This window comes from Leguminivora glycinivorella, chromosome 22, assembly GCF_023078275.1.
Source record: "Leguminivora glycinivorella isolate SPB_JAAS2020 chromosome 22, LegGlyc_1.1, whole genome shotgun sequence".
Classification (NCBI taxonomy): Eukaryota; Metazoa; Arthropoda; class Insecta; order Lepidoptera; family Tortricidae; genus Leguminivora; species Leguminivora glycinivorella.
The window spans coordinates 9,655,464-9,670,285 of NC_062992.1; the positions used below are offsets into that span (position 1 = coordinate 9,655,464).

The 14,822-nt window shown below is 45.1% G+C and overlaps 1 protein-coding gene across 1 annotated transcript; it reads left to right on the top strand.

Moving 5' to 3' along the window:
* Positions 1-193: 193 nt before the first annotated feature.
* LOC125237925 (flap endonuclease 1) lies at positions 194-14,684 on the top strand. The gene is made up of 9 exons (XM_048145167.1): positions 194-354; positions 428-493; positions 599-802; positions 1,469-1,614; positions 10,112-10,279; positions 10,935-11,042; positions 12,036-12,146; positions 13,256-13,405; positions 13,926-14,684. Exons 1-9 carry the CDS (start codon positions 273-275, stop codon positions 14,025-14,027), a joined length of 1,137 nt encoding a protein of 378 aa, XP_048001124.1. The 5' UTR covers positions 194-272; the 3' UTR covers positions 14,028-14,684.
* The last annotated feature ends 138 nt before the right edge of the window (positions 14,685-14,822 follow it).

Below are 14,822 nucleotides of genomic sequence, written 5' to 3' on the forward strand. Positions count from 1 at the left end.
TTTAATCCGAAACAAATAATTAATTCCTTCGTTGGCATTAAAAATAATAAAATATATAAAACAGTTCAACGCGAGCCGTTGACTTTATAAATGTTATTAAATTATTTATCGATTTAGATTTCGACCAATAGAGGTTTGGTAGCAACGCTATTTCAAGGTTGTCAAACGAAACGTCAAAATTATTCCCGCCAAATTTACCAGTTCCCATTGCGTATTTCAGAGAAGCAGTTGCATTGTTTTGTATAAATAATTACGCCTATTGAAAAGCTAAAATGGGTATTCAGGGCTTAACAAAGCTTATAGCAGATATTGCTCCGCAGGCTGTAAAGGAAATGGAGATCAAAAACTACTTCGGTACGCTTGCTCATTCGTTGTGAATATAACCTTAATCTGTGCACAAAAAAATTACGATATTCTTCGATTTCAGGACGCAAAATCGCCATCGATGCTTCTATGAGTCTTTATCAGTTTCTAATAGCAGTAAGAAGCGAAGGTAAGTTATATTTATCACAAAAAAATAACCAATATGTTTTGCCGAATACAATCACTGTCATCTAGAGTTTAGCGCTATTTTAATGTATATTTTTGACTTCTACAGGTGCTCAGCTGACGTCAGTCGACGGAGAAACGACGTCCCACCTGATGGGAACATTTTACCGTACCATCCGTTTGGTAGAGAATGGAATCAAGCCGGTGTACGTGTTTGACGGAAAACCGCCCGAGTTGAAGTCCCACCAGCTGAATAAGCGCGCTGAGCGTCGCGAGGAAGCCGAGAAAGAACTGCAGAAGGCTACTGAAGCAGGTATTTAACATTTTATTTCAAATACTCAAACCAACTAGTAGGGTCATTGACAGTAATGTGTTCTTTTCGTCCACAAGAAAAGCAAATAATTAAATCGATTTTAAATATGCTACTTGCGAAATATCATACTACATAGAAGAATAGCCTAGCTGTAAATCTCGCCTCAAGGCTGTGAAATTAAAATGACAGCCACAACTTTACGGAAGTAATTTAGGAGTTCTTTAAGTAGGATGTATGTATCCTTAAAACTAAAATTTCTGATATTTTTTTTATTTTAGACACATTTTCTGTTGATAATTCATTCATTAAACACTTTATTCATCTCCTTCTTCCTCCTACCTACTACCTACTTATGTGGGGTCGGTACAACATGTCATCCTCTTCCATTCTCGTCTATCTTTTGTCATCTCAACACTCACATCTTTCTTTCTCATATCCTCTTTCACACAATCCATCCAGCATTGTTTGGGTTTACCCCTCCCTCTCCATTCATCAACCTTCATCACCAACATTCTTTTGCCTATATGACATTCATCCCTCCTCATTACATGACCGTACCACGCCAACCTGCCACTCCTCATCTTTTCCATTATAGGCGCATTAAACACTTTATTCATATTATATTCAAATGTAAAAAAAAAACATTACATATTTTCTTTTCCCCAGGTGACCAAGCTTCCATCGAGAAGTTTAACCGTCGTCTGGTAAAGGTGACCAAACAGCATGGAGAGGAAGCTCGCAGTCTCCTGAAGCTCATGGGCATCCCGGTGGTCGAGGCCCCTTGTGAAGCTGAGGCTCAATGTGCCGCACTTGTAAGTTTGTAACTTCTTATAAGTCTCCATGACTTTAAAATGAAGTCCTTTGCTGAATATTTCTTGAGCAAAACTCAAGATTTCAGCCTCTGGATAAAGACAAATGACCCAAATGCCATGTTTCCAGCCTTTTGTTTTGCTTAAAAATAAGTCAATATTGATATCTTGTCCATATTGTCCAGTCCAGTCCAGCTTCAAACATTGTAATACAATTTGTTTCTCACTATAAAAATTCTCATCATTTTTCCCCACACTGTCTAAGCCAGGTTTAGACGAGCAATTAAATTTGCAGAAGTTGACTTCCACGAGTGACTTGCGTCGTGTAAACAGCTAACTTCTGTATTTTTTCAACTTCCGCTAGCTTGCTGCAAGCTCTGCGTGTAAACATAAAAAAATAGACTCGGCAAGTAACTTCTGCAATTATCGTAGGTTGTACAACTTGCACGTTTAGACGAGCAATAAAACTTGCAGAACAATACTTTTGCAATGTAATGTTCATATGTAAACAGTCGCCGCAAGTTGACTTCTTGCAAGTTTTATAACTTGCAACACTTGCCGCAAGTACAACGTGTAAACACATTTTAGATATCCCTGCAATAACTTCTGTGTTTATTTTGTCGACGGAATAAAGTTTTCTTGCTGGCATGTCGGATAGAAAAGTTTAGACCCGTGACAAAGTCATCAAATTGATATCGCACTATGAGCAACATGGAGAATTATGGGACACAAAGTGTAAAGATTATCGAAACAGAATTAGGAAAAAAACAGCTTTGGCTAATCTAGCCGTAGAATTCAATACTACGGATATTGAAATTAACAAAAAGTTTTTCAAATTTGAAAACCCAATTTGGTCAAGAATTAAAAAAAAGAGGAACAACGTAAAAGCGGTCAAGGGTCAAATGAAGTGTACACAAGCAAATGGGAATAAAAATAATACTACTGGGCAACATACACAATACACATGCTGCGGCTGAAAACTCCATGGTAACTTACAATGAGGGTTCATATGCATTTTAATTGAATTGTCAAGTTTTGAAGCTACTTTAAAAAACGACTTAATTCACTTCATATGGGTACTTATTTAATTAAATTTATTGATTATGTTAACACATTTATTATTACCCATATTGGTAATTTGTTTTTCAATACATGGTTTAAAAGTTTCAAGCAAAAATGAGAGTTTTCTTCACTCATTTATACAATTTTTTATACAGTGAAAGTTCTTCTTTTTATCGTAGTTCGATTAATAAATTGCGTTGTATTCCTATAACATCTCGTCTTAAAATCCAATCTTTTACCAACTTCCGATTCTTCCGTGTTTTCTTCCCCACTACTATTATTATCGCCGCAGATGCACGCATTTTACTATGAGCGGGCATTTTAAATTTGTAAATACTTGTGGTATAATCGCCAACACACTTGTCCCATTTAAACACATATGCAAGAACTTGCCAGGAAGATCTTGCTAATAACTTCTAAAAGAGACTTGCGACAGAAAAATTGCAGGTAGTCTAAACAGACCAACGATTTGATGCAACAAAAGTTGCCACAAGTTTAGCTAATATAAACAGTCCTGCAAAATCTTCCAGCAAGAACTTGCTTGTCAGCTTGCAGATGTAACTTGTGCTACAAAAATTGCATGTAGTGTAAACAAAAACGCAAGTTATTGCTCAATTTATTGCAGCAAGAACTTGCTCGTCTAAACCTGGCTTTATGGTTGAAAAATCCTTAGAACGGGGAAGTTATTTTGCTGTCATATATATTATATTTGGCTGTATTCATAGGTTTTAAACTATGACATCTCATTTTTCGGAAACGCCAAATCGGGAATTGGGATTAGTTGTCATAGCGGACCCCAGACTCCCATGAGCTGTGGCAAATGCCGAGATCTTCTTATCTTAAATCTGCGGGGGCCCTTACGGATACACTTCGACCCATCGGGATCTTTTGTGCAATTACCCCCTACGATCCTAAGATCCTTCAGCTATTCAGGAGCTTCTCGACCATCTCCACGTATCGGATGATGAGGCTCATGGGTAGCTCTCTGAAGTCCTTCGGTGCCAGGTAGCCTGCTCCAAAGTTCTTCATTCTTTGTCTGGCGAGGGCGTGACATTCACACATTAAATGTCTGACGGTCTCTTCCTCTTCGCCACACATGCGACAATCAGTGTTGTCGGCGTGTCCCATCTTGGCCAAAATTCCTTTTACCCCGTAATGGCCTGTGAACACCCCCGTTATAATTTGGAGTTGTCTTTTGCCTACCTTCCCTAGCTTTTTGCTCCATCCAGAGTCTACCCTCTGCATAAAGAGCTTTGAATGCTTCAGACCAACCAGGGCATCCCACTCTTTTTGGTGACTAGCCTTTGTTTGGTCTTTCATAGCCATTCTGATGGTTCCTTGTGAAAGGCCCACATAAGGTTCCGGACCTATGAAGTTGTCTTCAGATCCGGCCTTGGCAAGTTCATCAGCGTTTTCATTGCCAATGAAGCCTTCGTGCCCCGGTATCCATACCAGTTGCACCTTGTTTTGCCTTCCAAGCTTGTTAAGAGCTTGGATGCCGTTTAATACCAGTCTAGAGGTAACTCTGGGCGATGTGAAGGCTTTGAGTGCCGCTTGACTGTCGCTGAGTATATAGATAGTCTTACCTTGGATTTGTCTAACTATATTCTCATGTACACAGGCAATTATTGCATATGTCTCGGCTTGGAAGACCGTGGCATAATTGCCCATGCTGATACTACCACTGTAGTCATTTGCATAAATGCCTGCGCCCGTACCAGATGCCATCTTGGACCCGTCTGTATACCAGATGATGGTGTTGTCATCAGGGGTGGGTGTCTCCAGACCCTCCTTCCATTCGGCTCTAGTATGGACTTTGGTTTTGAAGTTTTTGTGGAAGATGAATTTCGGTTGCATTTTGTCGCAGCCCATACTCATCAGCCTTCCCATAGAATTGTTGTATTCCATGCTTGTGTGTTTAGTCTTCGGCATGCTATCGCTCCAGAGGCCTGTTAAAGCCAGCCGGTGTAGCGATTTCAGTGCCTCAGACTGTATCACTAGATGTAGCGGCGGGAGATCCAATAGTACCTCCAATGCTGCTGTTGGCGTCGTTCTGAACGCACCCGTTATAGCCATGCATGCTGTCCTTTGTACCTTCATGAGGACATCCTTGCATGTGCTCAGTAATGTCCTTGGCCACCAGGCCAGGCTTCCGTACAGGATTATAGGTCTCACCATCATGGTGTAGATCCACCTTAGTACCTTTGGGTTTAAACCCCATGTTTTGCCGTAAGCTGACCTACACATTCCAAACACTCTAAGTGCCTTGGCTGTGGTCAGTTCGACGTGTCTTTTCCAGTTCAGTTCTTTGTCTAGTGTTACCCCTAGATATTTCACTTCATTGGAAAGTTCAAGTACCCTTCCATAGAGCCTTAGTTGCTCCATGCCAGTAAGGGCCCTTTTCCTGGTAAACGGTACTACCACTGTTTTGCCTAGATTGATGGAGAGTTGTTGGTGGTTACACCACCTCTCCACTTGCCTCAGTGCTGTATTCATGATTTCTGACACCGTTCCCGGGAATTTCCCGTTTATGAGTATCACTAAATCATCTGCATAACCCACTGTATATACTGGGCCCTTATTTAGTTCTTCCAAAAGTGAGTTCACTACCAGGCTCCATAGAGTCGGAGAGAGAACCCCACCTTGTGGACAACCTTTTGTTGCTGTGGCTAGTAATTCTTCCCCCATGAGGGAGGACTTAATTAGCCGGCTGTTCAACATATTACCTATCCAGCGGCAGATGGTAGGTTCTATGCCATGTTTGAGTGCAGCATTATTGATTGCACCATATGTGGTGCGATCAAAGGCACCTTCGACATCCAGAAATGCAGCAAGACATAGTTCTTTGTTTTCTATGGCCTGCTCCGCTCTAGTTGTCACCAGGTGTAGTGCTGTCTCCGTGGACTTGCCCGGCTGGTATGCACATTGCAAGCGGTGTAGTGGATGTCTCTTGAGCGGACCATCCCTGATGTGTCTGTCCACCAGTTTCTCCAAAGTTTTAAGGAGAAATGATGATAGACTTATGGGCCTATATGATTTGGCTTCTGTGTAATCCTCTTTGCCTGGTTTGGGCAAGTATGTTACCTTTACTAACCTCCATGCACGTGGTACATGTCCGAAGGCAATACACGCTTTGTACAGTCTACTCAAGTGGGGTATAAGTACGTTAGCGCCTTCTCGTAGTAGTATGGGGTAGATTCCATCTGGCCCCGGGGCTTTATATGGCTGAAATGTCGATAATGCCCATTGTATTTTGTTGTGGTCTACTACCTTTTTCGACGTGTCCCAATTATGCCTGGTCGTGCGAGTGCACTGTTCCGTAACACTAATTGGTTCATCGTCTGGTACACTCTGATTTATTATCGAGCCTGGAAAATGTGTGGCACACATCACCTTGAGGGTCTCTAGCCCCGTTTCAGTCATTCCACCATCACTCCTTCTAATAGAGGTGAGTGGGACTGACTTCGTTGTGGCTAGTGCCTTCGTGAGTCTCATGCCTTCCGGAATGGAACCGATTTGATCGCAGTGGTTTTTCCACGCTTTCCTTTTCGCTTTCCTCACTGCCTTGCTATACTCTGTGAGTTTTCGCGCGTAGAGCTCAAAATCATTACTTCTTTTGGCATCGTTGAAGACAGCCCTAGTTTCTTTCCTGAGTTTTGCTATCTCCGGATTCCACCAGGGTACCTTCTTCGCCAGGATTTTCTTTTCCGGGCAGTTATTTGTCCAAGCCGTATGGACGGCTTGCCCTATTTTGTCAGCTTCAAGTTCTATGTCAATAATAGAGTTTAGCTTACCATTGGGGTTTCCCAGGTCCGCCTTAAGGTCATCCTTGAACGATAACCAGTTGGTATTCCTGGGATTCCGTTTTAGTATAACTTCTACTTTGATTTTAGTGGTATACCTAAAGCATATATATCTATGGTCCGATAAAGAAATCTCCCCAGAGACATGCCATGAACTAACTTTATTACTTGCGTTGTTGGACGCTAGCGTTATATCAATGACCTCACCTCGCCTAGCATTGACGAATGTCGGCTCATTGCCTTTATTTAAGAGTTGTAGTGAAGAGCTTACCAGGAATTCCAGTACCTTCTCTCCTCTTCTGTTGACATCCGAGCTTCCCCAGATGACGTGGTGTGCGTTCGCATCGCAGCCGATGATCAGGTCAGTGTTCGCCCGGCTGCCGTAGTCAGCAAGATCCCGCAGTTGTGTGGTGATGGGATCCGCCGCCTCGTAGGGAAGGTAGGCTGATGAGATGACTAGTGCCTTACCCCCCTTTATTCAGGATCTTGACCGTGGTCAGATCCCTGGAACAGAAAGCATTTAGAAGCATAGCATCAATGCCGGTTTTAACATAAATACATGTCCTCATATTACTCTCGGGGCAGATATACAGTATCGTCCCGCCAGTACCATTTAAGCCTCTTATCTCTCCCTTGTAAATATATGGTTCTTGAATAAGAGCAATGTCGAACTTGTCGCTTTTTAGCTGCCTAGCCAGAAGGGCAGTGGCGGCCTTATTGTGTTGTAAGTTTATTTGTACACACCTTAGCCCCTCCATTACGGCGGTTAGTGTTTGGCGGTGCTGAGATCAGCGGCCGCCTCCTGGACCGTGTTGTCGCAGGACATGGGCGAAGTGGTGCCCTCCAGGTAGAGTTCCTCCAGACCGCGCAGGTCCTCCGAGCCCGCCACCGATAGGATCGGTGACGACTCTCGGGTCCAGCGCAGCCCGGCGAAACTCTCCCCGACTAGCACCACTTCCCCCGCCTCTGACCGGTCCCGAGCCACCTCCGCAGGAGCGCCAGGCGGCGCGTCCCGCTCCGGGGCCTCCCCGTCGCCGCCCCCGCGGCGCCCGCAGCCTCATCGGCCACCGAGTCCCCCTCCCCCCGTCCGCGCCGGGCTCCACCCCAGCCTCTTCATGCTCACGCTCCTTCCCCGTCTCCAGGAGCTTGAAGTGGCTGGTGTCGAGCCCCGAGTGAAGAACGTAGCCGGCCTCCCTGATGACGTCAGCTGACACCTGGTCCATCAGAACGATGCGCCTGGTGTTCAGCTCCGACATCACGGTGTCGACCACCTTCCACTCGTCGGTGCGGAGTTTAGGGTTGCGCCTCTGCATCACCCGCAGAGCCAGCGACACGTCCTGGCTGCCATCGATCGCCGTACGCCAGGCCATCTTGACCGGCTTCGGCAGATCTTTAGCAGCCACGACTTTCAGGCGCCGCCCGCCGATCTCTCCTCTTCCGATCACCGAGCGGAGCCATCCCACTGCGTCGCTTCCTCCGCAGGTGATGTGAAGCGCACCCCCGTGACAGCACCTAGTGTGATGTCGGGCATAGGATAGGCCGCCTCGTCCAAAGCTACGAGCAGGACGCTCACTATGGCCGACCTATGCTCCAACATCACCTTTTCCCCAGGAAAGGCCACTGGGACGATAGCCATCTTCTCGCTCGCCGCTACCTCAGCAAACGTCCCCCCACCCTCGTTCGCTTGTGGTCGCCAGCGAGCAGAGAAGAGTCGCCACTGGCCCCCAGTGACCTCTTGTTAGGCTGCCTCCCCGCCCCACTAGTGGAGGGTCCGGCCCCCACTTGCGCGTCCCTATTCTCCCGCGCCTTCGCACGCCTCTTCTGCCTCCTGGTTGGGGCTACTCCTCCACCCGACTGCGCATCCGCACCCTGGGGTGCAGTAGCGTCGTCTATGGCGCCCGGAGCCGCCCCACCAGAATTTGGAAGCGGTGCGTCCCTCCCGCAGTTGGCCGTTGCTCCGCGGCCAATCCCCCCAGCACCAGCGCTAGTCGGCTCCCCGAGGGTGCTTGCTTTGCGCCCCCACTCTTCAACCCTAAGGGAGGAGACGGGTTGGTGCTGTTGGGATGGCCAGCTCCGCCGTGGCCCCTACGCTTCGCCCCCGTCCTTGCGGACGTCCACGTGTTGCCGCTGCCAACGCTCGTGGATCTGTCACAGACAGCCCCACTATTCGCTGGTGCAGCAACCTTTGCGCTATGCGCCTTCGCCTCATCCCGTACGGGTACGGCGTCCCCTCCCCCGTCGTTATAGGTACATTAGTATCCATACAAACATTGAAAAATTTCAGCAAACTGGCTCCCCACCCACCACGGAGCCACACATTTGGAATGCATTGAAGCATTAGGGCTACCAAGTCTGCTATAGTAATCCAGGATGCGTTGTCCGTGAATCCGCACGGTGCCAAAACCCTGGTCAGCTCCTCAGCCGACGCAGTGAATCGTGCTCCGCCGATTACAGACCCCTACACCCCAGAGAACTAACCTTGTGGCCATCTGACTGGACACGGCAGCCGATTGATCCTAGCTGGCTAGACTAAGACCGCCCGTGTGAGATGAATATGGAGCCAAAGGAGCTTCGCCTAACAGGGATAACGACCGCAGACCCCTGCTTCGCCTAGACTCCCAGGATCTCCTTCTCCACCCGTACGGGTCCCCGCGCACGGCACAAACACGCGGGTGGCATTCTACCGCCTCCCATCCTTCTTTGTGGATGGGAAGCCCGCTGCGACATGCCACGTCATCGCCTACGGCTGATTATACGGGATATGGATCGTTGTTTGCCATCATCACCCCACCCCTACAGACTCGTCCTCATGAAGAAGTCAAGCCTATAGCGATGTCGCCATGCTGGCAAACATTGCGACCCATCTGAGGATATGGATAGGTTGGGATTACACTAAGGGTGTTTTACAATGGTTCACTCACTTGGCCCAGTTGGAGATGCAGTCATCCGGATGACAACACCTACTTCCGGTCCTTGTGTCCGCTCCCTTGCAAAACTCGCCCTACGATGGTTCAACTGGTTGTTTCCGTTCTTACCTGTTTCTACGGTAGAACCAGGCAGTTAACAGGCAGTAACCTCGGGAAGGAGCACAACCAGTTTTGCCTCGGGGATCTCTGCAACCTGTGCTACTCCCGAGACCATCCACCATGCCAGCTACCGGACAGGTAGCTGACATAGAGACAGACCCACCGCAAGAAGCGACCGGTCGCAAATTATCACTTGCACATGGACCCGCCTCCGCCCAATGCCGAGATAATACAGGGAGGATTCTACTAATTCCAAGATTTGGCGTAGGCACTAGTTTTACGAAAGCGACTGCCATCTGACCTTCCAACCTGAAGGGTAACTACTGTAACTAGGCCTTATTGGAATTAGTCCGGTTTCCTCACGATGTTTTCCTTTACCGAAAAGCGACTGACAATTATCAAATGACATTTCGCATATAAGTTCCAAAAACTCATTGGTACGAGCCGGGGTTCGAACCCGCGACTTCCGACTTCCGGATCGAAAATCGCACGCTCTTACCGCTATGCCACCAGCGCTCAGTTAAATAGATTTATGTATCCAGATTTAATTTAGCAACTCATTCCAGGTCCCGCAAAGCCTACCATAAATTCATAATATTTCTATTTTAGGTAAAAGCCAGCAAAGTGTTTGCGACAGCCACAGAAGATATGGACGCGCTAACCTTCGGAGCAAACGTGCTGCTCCGTCACCTGACTTTCTCCGAGGCGAGGAAAATGCCAGTTCAGGAGATACATCTGGAAAGAGTACTAGACGGATTAGAGCTTAAGCACAATGAGGTATCTATTTTCCACCACGCAAAAACGACGGGGTGTTGTAAGTTTGACGTGTCTGTCTGTGTGGCATCATAGCTCCCGAACGGATGAACCGATTTAGATTTAGTTTTAATTTTGAAAATGAATTAGTCAAGAGTGTTCTTGGCCATATTTCATAAAAATCGGTCTACTATATCGGGGTTTTCAAAATTTTAATTTTTATAATATGTTATATCATCATCGGCCTTCAAGTCTCTAACAGACTATTCAAGCAGTGTCAGGGGGGGCAACAACGTTTTTCGTGGCTGTGTAAGCCAATACGGGAGCGGCAAACACGACCACAACTCTGGCAGGTGTAGTGTACTCGTGACGAAGAGGTATGAGACCGTCCCCACTCAAGAGACGGTCCTGAGGCGCGGAACGGACGTCCGCGCCACGCCGCCTGTAATTTCAAAAACGTCTCCTCAGTACATTTTGTACAGGAAGGACGCGCAAGAGACGTCGCTTGGCGCGCGCCGGGCTCCTGGGGGCGCGTCTTACGTCCTTCCTATACAAAATGTACTGAGGAGACGTTTTTTAAATTACATTCAGGCAGCGTGGCGCGGACGTCCGTTCCGCGCCTCAGGACATGCGTCTCTTGAGTGGGGACGGTCCCTAAGGTAATGTTGGTTGTTCACAGTTCATTGACCTCTGCATCTTATTGGGCTGCGACTACTGTGGATCCATCCGCGGCGTGGGACCCAAACGCGCCATCGAACTGATCAGACAACACCGCACACTAGACGAGGTAACAACTTTTAAATCCCTCCACAATCATGTCTAATAAATACCATTTTCGTCGTATTATTTTTCATTTCCGACGTATAAATTTCTTTTTCCTTGAGTTATTTCGGCATTTTGCCACGGCTTATGAGAGACTGAGGTTCGATTTGGAAACTAATCACAGTATTTGTCCTACGAAGGGAAGGAATTGGGCCTTATTGCGATTAATACATTGGGATAATAAGGCCTAGTCTACCCTCTTGGCACACCTCGGACACTGGCGATCAAATATATTGAAAGAGGCGCATTCCTAGCACACAGTCTTAGCTCGTGTAAGTGAACATGCTTGTATGAGTGAAATATGACAGGTCGACTGTTCGTGTTTTTGACAGGCGGCAACTGTGAGGTAACCGAAAGGGGGTGGGCGGCACTTTCAGCGGGGAGCGGGAGTGGCCATACTATACGATAGTACTCTTTATTATACTGTGCTCTTGGTTAGAAGGTCAGGTAGCAGTCAAAATTTTCAGAATTAGTTGCAAAAGTAGACCATTCGTCAAAGGCAATGCAAAGATAATCATATTGATGATGATGATGATTTACAAGTAACTTAAAGCTGAGTTTAGACCAGCAAGTTTTGAGACGCAACTATAGGTAAGAGTGAGTGGCAAGTACCTGCATCTCTTCCTTACATATACTACTGTCACAGTATAATAAAGAGTACTATCGTACAATTCGTACAGTATGGCCACTCCCGCTCCCCGCTGAAAGTGCCGCCCACCCCCTCTCGGTTACCTCACAGTTACCGCCTGTCAAAAACACGAACAGTCGACCTGTCATATTTCACTCATACAAGCATAGTACGCGTTCACCTACACGAGCTAAGACTGTGTGGTAGGAATGCGCCTCTTTCAATATATTTGATCGCCAGTGTCCGAGGTGTGCTACTGTCTCAAAACTTGCAGTAATAACTTGCACGTCTAAACTCAGCTTATTTATTTATTTAACGCTGATATGACAGATATTGAAGAACATCGACACGACTAAGTACCCGCCGCCAGAAAACTGGGACTACGCAGACGCTAGGAGGCTGTTTATAGAGCCCGAGGTCACGGATCCTAAGGATATTGAGGTAAATATCGTGTTTACGTTCAGAATTTAAACTTATTTTGAAGATTTACACGTTATCATTTCTGAAAAAAAACATTTGGTTTTTTTTTTCTATTTGCAACCCTAATCCTGGGCACGCATCTTTCCATATAAAAGTCATAGCTTAGTTGAACCCATATTCACCAGTGCTATGTTATGTGGACCAATGAACATGATTGGAAGATATCAGACGCATCCATAGCAGCGTAGCACTTCTCTGGTGGAAAGCCACCCTTAGAATAGTTAGAATATTTGCAGCTTACCTATTTCAATTTCAATTTCAATTTATTTATTCACAGATAAGCTTACAGTTAACACCAAGCGCTTAAAAGTTAGGTTATTACATAATAATATTTATATACAAACAAGTCACTTTATACAATACTAAATTACATGTCAATACATTAGAAACATACAACAATTAAACATTATAAACAAACAAGCAAATAAAATATCAATAATAAGTAATGTCAAAAAAAAAAAAAAATTTATATTAATCCATAAAGTAAACTAAAACTAATATATAGGTACCTTCATTACATTCTATTCAAAAATTCATTAATACATTTCATAATTTGGTAAGGTGGATCAAAAAAAATATCGGCATCGGGTAGCTGCAGATGCATGTCATTTAAAAGAGCAATAGCTCTTGCAGAGGGAGCGTTTGCGGCTGGGCGCGTGCGCGTCGACGGACACGCGAACAGGCGCCGGCGCCGCCGCGACACCACCGCCCCGCCCTCCCCTTCCACTCCGAGCCGGCGAGGGGGCGGCACAGACAAACCTATCCGTGCTAGCGCAGTCGGGTTAGATACTTGGTTGCACAGTAGCTTATAAAAATGCCCCAGGAGCAACATTTTCCTCCGCAACTCTAGTGTATCCAACCCGACCATGCCGCTGACGAACAAAGAAGGATAGAGATAAGGGTAAAACCCAAACTTCCTCTTGTAAAGGAAACGAGCAAATTTCCTCTGGATTTTCTCTATCATGAGGGTATACTTGCTCTCGTGTGGGTCCCAGACACAAGCCCCAAATTCGAGTGTGTAATTTAAATTTCAGCTAAAATGGTCAATATATGTGTAATTTAAATTTCAGCTAAAATGGTCAGACCCCGATGAGGAAGGCTTAGTAAAGTTCCTCTGCGGAGACAAGCAGTTTAATGAAGAACGAGTCAGAAACGGGGCCAAGAAACTCATGAAGGCGCGATCCACCACCACACAAGGCAGGCTGGATGGATTCTTTAAGGTACTCTATTCTCTTATAATTTTCATTTCGAAATCCTAAGGCACTGGTCCCACCAGGAGCGAGCGAGTAAGCGATGAGCTATCGGCCGGGACCAGTGCCTTAAGCCCAGTTGTACAGTCAGCCAAAAAAGTGGTTTACCACTTTTGGACTCTGTTTTTAAGTGCATACTACGGTCGAAAAGTGGTAAACCACTTGTTTGGCTAACTGTACCAAGCATAATTTAACAGGCTGGGGGGTTACCATGACGTACTAAAGACGTTCAGTTTAGGTTGAGAGAAAGGGACACAGCTATAGCAGTTACATAGCTCCGTCCCTCTTTCTCAACCTAAACTGAACGGCTTTAGCACGTCATGGTAACCCCCCTGATCTCTGAGCAGTAAACTATGTAACTCTAACTTCTACTATGCTAATATTAATTATTTCAGTAGCCTAGTTACGTATCTACTTATAATCCCTACTCTTAGGAAAAGCCAAGTTCTTTTTTTTCTTAATGAATGAACAATATTAATTTGTTTTCCAGGTATCAACAACGCCGAACCCCAAACGTAAAGCAGAGGAAGAGAAAAAGAACGCAGCCAACAAGAAAGCGAAGACGGGCGGGAGAGGACGCAAGCCGAAATAAACATCAAGTACTTCGAGTAGTGTTTAAGTAACTATTGTTTAGTGTTGCTAGATGTTGGGACTGCCAGACGTCATATCACATCAGAAAGGATTGCATAGTGTTTGACGACAAGAGTTACGTTGAGCTACTGATGTGCCGATAGAAAGTTTCTAAAATTCTGAAATTTTCACATAGGAAAACTTCGGAAACTTTCCATACTTTGTATGGACAATAGTATGGATGGAAACTTTCCATTTCATAAATTTAAATTCCCTGTATTTTTCGTGAATCTTTCAAGAAATTTAAGAATTTTTTGGAAAGTTTTCGCAACTTGCACATAATTAAGTTGAGCCATGTAAATTTATAAGTGCGTAAAATACTGCGGCAAATGTTAAAAAACGTGTTATTATTATGTGGGCTGCATTGGGGTAATTTCGAAGCACAGAAATGCTCGGGTAATTTCGAAAGGGGAATCTTGATATGATGGAAATAATGGTGATTTTTATGTGATTTTAGAAATTAGACGACTTTCGAAATTACCCCAATGCACCCTACGTATAATCCGTTTCCTTATAAGAGATATGGCATATAATATAACCCTATAGATGCCACTTAAAATGTATGAGACGTAAATTACCACCTTTTTATTTTTTTAACTGGTTCTTTTACTAGATTAAATGTGTTTTAGATCTGAATGATTTTATTTCTTTGCATTTGGTCTCTGTCAAATAACGTACAATTATCGGTCTGGTACTGTTAAGTAATTTCTTGAATTTAGTTGTATTTTTAGTATTAAATCATAATTCATAAGTAACT

Excerpts from the sequence above, each read along its gene's own strand:
- LOC125237925 (XM_048145167.1), top strand. The coding sequence starts at position 273 with ATGGGTATTCAGGGCTTAACAAAGCTTATAGCAGATATTGCTCCGCAG. Across the intron at positions 1,615-10,111 it reads AGGCTCAATGTGCCGCACTT|GTAAAAGCCAGCAAAGTGTT; the intron begins GTAAGTTTGTAA and ends TTTCTATTTTAG. Across the intron at positions 12,147-13,255 it reads CGGATCCTAAGGATATTGAG|CTAAAATGGTCAGACCCCGA; the intron begins GTAAATATCGTG and ends TTTAAATTTCAG.